The 10,604-nt window shown below is 30.0% G+C and overlaps 1 protein-coding gene across 3 annotated transcripts; it reads right to left on the reverse strand.

Moving 5' to 3' along the window:
• Nucleotides 1-3,302: 3,302 nt before the first annotated feature.
• LOC100777764 (ELMO domain-containing protein A) lies at nt 3,303-9,576 on the reverse strand. Of its 3 annotated transcripts, none has more exons than XM_014771539.2 (11): nt 9,397-9,575; nt 9,089-9,184; nt 8,594-8,758; nt 8,397-8,499; nt 7,369-7,481; nt 7,057-7,125; nt 6,470-6,585; nt 5,852-5,906; nt 3,952-4,072; nt 3,643-3,785; nt 3,303-3,551 (listed from the first exon to the last, which is right to left on the reverse strand). In XM_014771539.2, exons 3-11 carry the CDS (start codon nt 8,729-8,731, stop codon nt 3,453-3,455), a joined length of 957 nt encoding a protein of 318 aa, XP_014627025.1. In that variant the 5' UTR covers nt 8,732-8,758; nt 9,089-9,184; nt 9,397-9,575; the 3' UTR covers nt 3,303-3,452. The 3 variants fall into 3 exon arrangements, with proteins under 3 accessions (XP_014627025.1, XP_006604283.1, XP_003554071.1); XM_006604220.3 differs by having other exon boundaries at nt 9,081-9,184; XM_003554023.4 differs by lacking the exon at nt 9,089-9,184 and having other exon boundaries at nt 9,397-9,576.
• Nucleotides 9,577-10,604: the final 1,028 nt, after the last annotated feature.

A 10,604-nucleotide genomic window follows, 5' to 3' on the forward strand; every position in this document is an offset into this window, starting at 1 on the left:
TTTACACCCCATTTTTTACTAAGTACACCATATAGTCTCATTTTACATCTTAATTACTCATTATACCCTTTTTACTTAAAGGAATACACCCTATGAAATCTCTTTACCTTTCTGAAAATATCTTTCTAGAATAATATATACTTATCCTGCAAATGTATTTCCAAAACTATGATACATAGTTTTGGAAATGTATTTCTAGAATTATGTATCATAGTTCCATAAATACATTTCTGGAATAGGTATATGTTATTTTAGAAAGACATTTATGGTAGTAATAAAATATCTCTCGATATTATTGACATTGTAAATGCTTATCTTACACCCTCATATTTGTTAGTTTTATTTCCATCCTATCATTAGTGTTCTTTAAATCTTATCTAAAATCTTATTTTCACAGTATTTTTATTGTTCTTTAAATCTTTATTTTGAACCTCGTCTAAGGGGAAAATGCATAATGTTACATGTAATATACATAATTATATAATGAAGATGGGGTTCAAAATTAGGGTTTAAAAAAAATAAAAATAGAATGAAAATAAGATTTTAGATAGGGTTTAAAGAGCACTAATAATAGGATGAAAATAAGATAAGACTAACAAACGATAAACATTTACGACATCAACGATCTTAAGTGATATTTTATTACTAAAAAAATGTCTTTGTTTTTTTTCTTCATACACCATTCTTCGTTTCGGTTGAGCTCCCCCTTTGTTGTTGTGGTTAGTTTGGTTGAGGTGCATTATCACGGTGGTTCATTCACAGTTCATGGTTGTCGTCGTGGTAGGTGTTGCAATGCAAAGGCAAAGGAGGTAAATTTTTTTCGTCTACAACTTGAAGTTCGATCTGTGCAAATCTGTAATAAACATACAAATCCATATGAACCTCATGGATTGACAAAAATCCATATGTTATACGGATTGTTAATCCGTATAACCTAAAAAAATTATTTTGAATGTTTTTTTTTTATAAATTTAGTTATATTTTTTAATATATTTGTGTAAATATTATTACATTAAGTAGTTTATACAAGTATATAAGATATGAAAATTTAGATATACATTTTCATAAATATATTTATCAATTTCAATGTAATATATTAGTATATGCAGTAAAAAAATTATGATAATATATATTAAAAAAATATATTTATTGATACATCGACATACTTATCTAATGTAGAAGATTTTAAACAAATTTCAACATGAATTTTTTAAAAAATAAATAGATTTATTTATAATAACTATTTTAATAATTCATAAATAAATATTTAATTACTTTATAAATAACTATTTTAATACTTTTATATATTCATAAATCAATGTAGAAATTCATTTTTTAAAAAATGTATACTTCACATCACAAATTCTAACAAACTAAAATATATGATCAAATTTAAAGTAATATTTTAATTTTTATTTCTAATTAAAAAAACTACTTAATTATTTTATAAATAACTATTTTAATACTTTTAAATATTTATAAATAAATGAAGAAATTCATTTTTATAATTTTTTTATACTTCCAAAACCTATATATATATATATATATATATATATATATATATATATATATATATATATCTAATATTGTTAATGTAATAATATTCATAAAAATATATTAATAAAAAACCATTTTTCATATGCAATATTATCATTGTTAGTTTAACTAAATACTAAAATATATATACATTATAAGAATTTGGAATTTTTGTTATTTAAATTTTTTATAAATAACTATTTTAAATATATAAATGTATTAAAATAGTTACTTATAAAATAATTAAATAACAAAAAAAATTATACATTGATTTTTAAATAAAAAATTATTAAATAAATTATTTATTAAATAAATAAATTATTTAAAAGAAAATAAATAAATAAAAATAGTCAATTGAGTAAAAAATATTTAAAATAAACAATAGTTATTTATAAAATAATTAAATAACAACAAAATTTAAACATTGATTTTTAAATTAAAAAATTAATTAAATTAATAATTTATTAAAAAATAATTAAAAATAAACAAAAATACAGATTGGGAATCCCTATGGATCATACGGTAATCTGTATGGATCTAATCTATATGGATTACTAATCCGTATGGGTTTAACGTAGTAAAAATAAAACAAACACAGTTGGGGGGATAGGGGTACTCACAACGATGGTAATAGCGGGAGGCGATACCACCATGAAGATGATCCACATAATGGTGAAGATGAACGAAGGGATGAACTCAAGGGAGAGACTTGTGGTGGTGCAACAAGGATCCGTAAATGAATGTTGTGTCATGAGGGAGGGGATGAGTGTATTTCAATTTTAAGTGAAGGGTAATTTGATCACTTTAATTGTTGGGTGTAGAAGAAAATCATACGGTGCAGGAAGAATAACCTTGAATTTGAAATTTAGACCTGATATGCTATAGTTTGTAACCTGCAATCATCCGTCCCAACCATTTAATGGAATGTAGACTAAACTTAAATTTTTTAATACAAATTAAATCTAGATCTTTTTAGTCCAATTTGAACTTTAACTCACAAAAACCCATAAAATACTTAGATATTTTCTTTTCTATTCTACACTTTAGATCTTATCACAATTTCATGCAAAAAAATTCACATCTTTAAAACCAGAATTGTCAAAACTAGTCCGATTCATTGAGCCTGACCCCATAGTTTTACAGGCTGGGTCAGACTCTAAACAAAACCAACAAGCCACAAGCTAGTTCGAACTCAAGAAAAACATGCTTTATGTACCTATTTGACATGAAAATGTTATTCTTCTTTTTTTTTTTCGTTTTAAAAATCATATAAATTTAAACAAACAAAAAATGAAACGGGTTAATTTAACCGAGCCCAATCAGTGATCAAGCCAACAAAAACACATGAAGCTTTACTTAAAAGGGAGTTGCTAGGTGCACCCAGCAACATTGCTAGTGCACCCAGCAATTATGTGCATGGACAAAATTGTCCTTGTTTAAAAGTTTTAAAAATAAACACGAGTACTTTCATACGAAAGAACTATGCACATAATTGCTGGGTGCACCTAGAAACTCCCTACTTAAAACCACTAAAAACGAAGCCCATGAAGCTGATTATTTACATAATTACAGATTGATTATTGGCACAAAAGTAGCTTGCATATTTTGGTATGAAATTATCATCTTCAATTATAAAATAGGGAGACTGGATCCACACTCAAGCTGTCATACTTGGCATGATAGACTTATAGTAATTAGTGCGACGATAAATTTTATGAAGAATTTCCTAAATGCTAATACACGCTTAAATACAAAGGTGATGGAAATCAGCAGAAAGATTGATCTGATATTTGATTTTCACGTTTCTATATAGAGATAAAATGACAAATGCTTTAGATACATTTCATGTAACATTCTCCGCCAAAAGAAACAAAAAAAAAAGGAAGAGAAATGTTGAACTGAAAGGCAATTGTCAATCATCTCAACATGTTGTAAGCAGGTAAATCTTTCACGCTGAAGATGTCTTCAAGACCAAGCTCACGCTCTAACTGCGTTCTTGTGGATCTCAAAACATCCTAAAGAAGAAATTATAAATGAATACGGAAATTGTCACATAATAACAAAAATAATTAATCAATGGACAAATACAATTTAACAATACATTACATTAAATTCCATATATGACGCACGCTTTGCTAGCCACTGAGCATCCATCATTTGAAAGGCAACACAAAAAAGGATATCAAATGCCATTTCATCTTCTTCAAGCAATTTGAGAAAACGAATTCCGGACAAAGAAGATGGAAGCCCTGCAAGTAAAATAGTTGCATCAGTTGAGTTTACATATGAGTGAGTAATAAACAAACATCAACACTAGGTGCAAAAAAGGAAACCCCCAAAATAATCTTAAATCTGTGAAGGCGTAATGGTGAAACAAGATTCTACAATAAACTTAACTACTAGAATATATGCTACCTGCTTGAAGATCCAGCATCTGTGCTAACATAAAAGAAATATTGATTCCAGCTACTGCAAATGGGTATTCCCACTCAGCTCTGGTTCCATCTTGTTTATGCAATAATCGCTGGAATGAATCCTATGACAGTGACAAGTAGAAACGTGCTTAACTAACCAAAATCAAGCTACTTAATAAACTATGTAACACATTGTGTAGACCTGCTGTTTTCACGCAAGTGTGTAATACAGAAAAAAAACGTTTTTAAACATGCAGAATGAACACAAAATCAACTACTGCTTATAAAGCCTTGAAAGTAGAAATGCACAGAGGAAAAAAAAAAGGCTTTATCAACAGTAAATTGAAATTTTATATAATTGAGAGAAATATGAGGACCGCATACACAAGGAAAAGTTGGTGAGCCTATAGCAGTGCAGTATCAAGAATTTTACATTAAGGTTTTCTTATATAACCACTAGGGAATTTTTAAAAGAAGTCTTCTTAAATCAAACATGAATTTGTCTTCAAATATGGGTGTAATTTGCTACACTAATTCAGAAACAGCAACATTTATTTTTACATGGACCAGCTGTCAAATACAGTATGAATAGGCTTTTGCAAGTTTTTGGTGAATGTTGGGCATGCCCTCAACGCCACACAAGCTAAGTAGTTTGATCAGAGAAATGAGGGCAAAATGTGGCAGTTTGATGAGTATGCTATTTTCTGGAACCTTTAACTGGAAAGTAATGCTCACACCAGAGAAATGAGGGTATAGCTTGCATAGCCTCTCCGTCAGAGAAATGAGTGTATATTTGGGAAAATCTGCTAATAACGTCAAAATTCTGAATTAGCCTCATGAAAAAGCTACTGAGGTTGAAAGGCACACCCACTATTGACCAAGAAAACGACAGAATTCTACAGTGATGCCTTCTCAAAATGCAAAAATAAATAAATAAATAAATAAATTGGCACCTTGTTCTGAACTAGCCTCATAACACATTTGGGAAAATATGCTATTTCATGATTCTTTCAAAAACAGCTGAAACGCTGTCTACATATCATTTTCATGTGTAGCTGGTTAGTGGTAAGAGTAGAAATGTAGAATGCATGCTTTTGCAAGTCTGTTTCATTTCCCCCTACATGTTTTCTGATTTTGTCCATAGAAATTGCCCTTGCATATGCATGGAATAGGGTTGTGTTTTTGGTGGCCTCTCTTTGGTCTTTGCAATAGAGATTTTTCTTACGGAAGCTTCACTCTGATATACAGAGAGATTGGATAGCTGTGTAGAACTTCATTTTTTTTTTTACTTAATAGGCTCACTATTTTCTGACAGCTGATTTTGTTACACTTTTAGCCACTAAAGAGGACAGACTGTGGATACACTGATACGCCATCACCTCAGGAAGCAACTCATTGTGAAAGCCAGTGTAATCTAGTATTTTCCATTTTCTTTTAGTTTCTCCTTTCACAGGGATATCTTATCTTTATCCCAGAAACTTTTCTGTTTTCCTTTATAAAATATTTTTTTCTCATAAACAGAAAATATTTAAGCTTGACAAACTCCCTCCCCCCAGGGCAAAAAAAAAAGAAGTTAGCAGATACATAAAATACAATAGCTTATTTTCTTAATCACAATGGAATATTATATAGCAATCTGGTAATTTCTGAATCAAAGTGGATAAATAATGTGCCAATTTCAATCATGCACAAATAGATAGAAGTTTACCACAAAGGTAATAAAGTAAATCACTCTCTTTTTACAAGGATGGGGGTAGAATTTGGCCTTGAGAGAGAAATCGGTAAGCAAATTATAACTTTAAATATAATGAAAAGGATAATCAATAATAATGTATTGATAAGAAATATTAAACATGCTCATTAATGTGTGCATGAATGCAAATGCAATGGAAGAAACTTACAGGATACTTCATCGCAAAGAAGATGAGATTCTCTAATGAAATAAATCCTCCACCCCTGCACACCATGGTTAGAAGTTAATATTAACTAATCACAATTCCCCAAAAAAAGCAAAGAACGTAAAGTTAACTGTGTAAAGATCAGAGGTCAGGGAAACTATTGTTGGAAGATCAATAGTAGGATTGAGAAATATCTTGTCAAAAAAATAGTCTGTTTCTGGAAATATGTTTTGAATAAAATATTTTAACAGAAAATGATTGATCAGTATACCCTGTTCCATTATTTCATTCTATGAAGCAACTTCTGCATTCCATAAGAACATGCCAAGGGATTGTAACCCATTAGTTCCAAAAGTACACAAGAAACTACCCCTCAAAATCCAAAATTGAACTATCAAACATATAGAAGTACAATCTACAAGGACGGTGTATTAGCACATGATTATTACAGCAGTCAACAGAGTGCATAAGAGAGTCAAAATGTTCTCAGCCATTTCCTATTAGTAAACCAATGAGGTCTTAATGGTCTCAGATAATATTTTTAGTCTTTGACCTGTTGCTGAATAAAACACTATCCCACCCTCTCTTCTTAAAGTTAATGCATTGCTTTGGACCAGATACCTAAAATCTGTTGAAGGGTCAGAACCTTGCCATCCCATTTCCTTCCAAAGGTCTGATTTAAGTGAAGGAAGCTCCCTGTCCGGGTAAGCCAATTTCCACAATTGTTTAAGTGCGTCCTGCAACCAAACAAGATTGCAAATGTCATCCTAATAAAACAAAATGTCTATCGCATATTCTGTTGACTATTTATATTAGATTCTTAGAAACATCCTACGGGTACATTAGATACCCATGCTATATAGACATGGCAACAAATCGTCATTGTGCTTGTCCACCTTTCAGTTCATACATGACCATGTGAGGCAATTTAATTTTTATATTTTCCCTATCCTCATACGCAAGCATTTGCAAGTCAAGCAATTACCATGCTCACATTCCAGTTCAAACACATTAAGATTGTATATCAAGCATGCATGTAGATTGCAGAATGAAATAGAAAATCAGCCTAATGATATCAAAAGGTACACATGAAGATAACAGCAAAATGAAAACAAGTGAAAAATAAAACAGATAGGACGCAGGATATAGTAGCAAATGTCAGTAAAGTGATATGAAAATTAGAAACAGAAAATGCATTAGTTACATACTTGGTGCTCTGCTTTAGAACCATCAAAGGGAACTTCAAGCCGTTGTCGTAGATTTCTTAGTCTTTCTTCCTAAAAAAGAAATACATGTGAAATAACTACAAAAATCTATAAACAAGAAAAACAGGCAGTCAGAAGTTATAAACAATAAGTGGCAATATATAACAATTGTTTGACTTTTATATTACAGAAAACACAAATTTTAAAATAATTCATATGAATTCATTTGCTAAAGAATTAAATTAGAATTTGGTTTACTTGATTTTGGCAAAAACAAGCACATCAGAATTCCAAATAAGATTTCACTAGACATACCTGCAGAGGGCTTAGAGATGGAGGAAACATCCTATTGTTTTGCATATTTAGTGCAGCAGAAGGAAAAGATAAAAGACGCCCAAGAATAGATCCAGATCCTAATACCAAATTTGCTGCAAAAAAAATATGAATTAAATAAGGCTAAAGGTCAGAAAATCACCATTAAAATCATGACATGCTGCAGGTCTTGCCTCCTTATTTGTACACCAGTCGGCAATGAGGAAAAGATACAGACAATGAGACAAAACATACATGAAACCCAGATGTTAACTATTTAAAGTACAGGATCAAATTTTTTCCAAGGATCATAAACAAGGCTCTTAGAAATGAAAAATATAAACAGTCCCACATTTAGTAAGTTCATGTATTTTCAAAAACTACATATTCCAAGCAATGCTTCCCTTCTATATCTCTACTCTATGCCTTAGATTTCAAACCTCATGTACCTCACCAATCACCATGTGATTGAGCCCCCAAACTCAATTACTACCCTATTATCAATAACCTTTCTCCATCAGTTCAGTCAACTAATACTTACAAGTTCCACCAGAAATGTTCAATTATGCAAAGTTCACAGACAAAAGATTAATTCTTTTAGTTGCGAGTTTAAATGAAAGACCTCAAGGAAAAGAAAGATCATTGACTTTCTTTGCTTGAAGAGTCCCAAAAGTATTGAATTTTATTCACCCAATAATTAACAGCAATGGAAAACATGTCGACAAATTATAGCACAGAATGTGTGAACTATTATCACAAGACTCATGTTTAAGATTAAATGCAGGGCTTTATCTGAGAAAGTTAGGAAAAAACATGCCAGTCAGCATAAGCTAGAACAGAGAGAAGACAACTTCCTAATATGAAAAAACAAATATAACATCATTAGCTTAGCTGCAGTTAATGAACGTACTCATGATGAATAAACAGTCAGGCATTGCAGTATGCTAACATCAGTGAAACAACCTACTACTCAACTACTCATACTATCAAGCTTAATTGTATGAGAGGTAAACCAAAACAGCATCACATACCTAACCACTGAGCCCATTGCACAATAAGGTTTGAGAATATGAATGTCCAATGAAACTGCGCCTTCTTCTTCTCATCATCCCATAGATCTTCAAGAGTACATATCTGTATGACATGACATAGAAACATAACATCACAAAATGTAAAACCATTTAAAAAATGAACTCAGCCTGCCCCCATTTAACATACAGTTTCTCACCTTCTTATTCTCAATATAATCATCGTCTGCCAGCAAGGGCTCACTCAAAGAATCCAATCCCGAAGTCTCCAAATGCTCCTGCCTTTTGCCATCAACATCCCCATGATAGAGTCTTCTCCTCAATGTTCTTGACGACATTAATATGATTCTTTACTATGTGTCAGCCTACAAGTCAATAAAGGACCATTTCTTAGAGCACAGAACCATCAAGTTCAAAAACATTATGCATCAATGTTCTCAATCAAAAATCCATTAATTTCAATTTCCATGCATCACACAAGCTAGGACTCTAACTTTTCAACAACCCACTCCGTTTCAGATGTTGATTAACACCATAGAAAGGGTAATTCCCCTAACCCCACATACAAGAGGCATCAGAATCAGATTACTGAAATAAAACAACATAAACTGATAGAACTAAACTTCAATAACACAGAACGCACATAAATCAATTAAAAATAAGAATTGCATAAACCCTAACACTGACCAATTTACCGATTTGAAAAACGCAGTTTTTTTTTTCTTCTCTATTGAGAGCGAGACGAATAATTTGAATTGCGAATCAACAGAATTGGGGGCTCTTAAAAACACCTGAATTTCAAAGAGGGAAAGGAATCTTTGAATGGAAATGCAAAATAGTTAAAAATTAGGATTTATAAAAAAAAAAAAAAAAAAAAAAAAAAAAAAAAAAAAAAACAACAACAACAACAACAACAAAGGATGCTTAATTCCATTACTATTGCTTTTCGTGCCTGATAAGAATAAATAAAATAAAATAAAATAAATAAATTGTGGTGTGTTACCAAATCAACAGTGTGGCCAGCTGAAACGCGTTCTTTTGGGTGTGCTAACTCTTGACTTGTGAAGGATTCGATTCAATTCGATTTTAAGAAAAGGGGAGAAATAATTGAACGAAAATGAAACTCCCAATTCTTGCTTCCATGAAAAAGGAATTTATAGTCCTGTGTCAAATTGGGCATTCTGCTGTATTTTAGCTTAGTGTGTGATTTATTTATTATGTGTCACTTGCGGAAAAAAACTATTTACCAACTGTTTTTTTATTACTTATTATTATTAATTATTATTATTATTACTATTAATTACAAAAACTTTTAAGAATATCTTCTCTAATATTATAAATTAGAATATACAAATTAAAGATTAATTTGTGAAGATCTAGTTCAGTTGTTGAGTAAGGTATATGTTGTTTTACTGTAATTAATGAGTATTATATTAATATAACATGGCCTAAAATTAAAGAGTAATTCTTATTGTTAATATTTTTCCTTTTTTTAAAATGTGTATTTCACATATTTTTCAATAATTAGCCAAAAGAATTATCTATCAACAATATTATATATTACTAACTTTTATTTTTATCTATATATTAACTTTTTTTACTCTCATACTTGTTTTATAAATTAAATTTCAATATTTTCTTCTAGAAAAGTATATCAATCATTTAAAATAACTTTATATCATAATTGAAATTATTCATCATAAATCTAAAGTATAATTTATATATTTAAAAATAATTTTTATTGCAAATTTTAGTTATTATATAATTTATATATTTTAAATATTTATTATAAATTTTAATTATATAAAATAAATATGTAACTTATAGCATAGCCAAGAATGCTGATTGAGTTGGAAAGCTATATCCTAAGAACATTGAAAAATTTCTTTACAAGCAACAGACAAATCACAAGTTACTTGCAGAAAATTGCTGTACATAGATTTTGACACTTTAAATTAAATTGAAAACAATAAAAGCTCGTGTTAAAACCAAATAGTAAAATACACTTCCCTTATTTTAGAATCAAATCCTTATTTATTTATTTTTCAACTTCAATCTTGATCAAAACTTACATGTGACATTTCCAGTTAGGGTTGTGATCCATACAACACTTTGTAAGGTTCTCAATCAACAGTCACTTCACGGAAACTTCCATATTGTAAGTTGTAACGCATAATTTTATCTGTAACAATTGTGATCCGAACTATGATC

This window comes from Glycine max, chromosome 19 (genome assembly GCF_000004515.6).
Source record: "Glycine max cultivar Williams 82 chromosome 19, Glycine_max_v4.0, whole genome shotgun sequence".
In the NCBI taxonomy this organism is placed as follows: domain Eukaryota; kingdom Viridiplantae; phylum Streptophyta; class Magnoliopsida; order Fabales; family Fabaceae; genus Glycine; species Glycine max.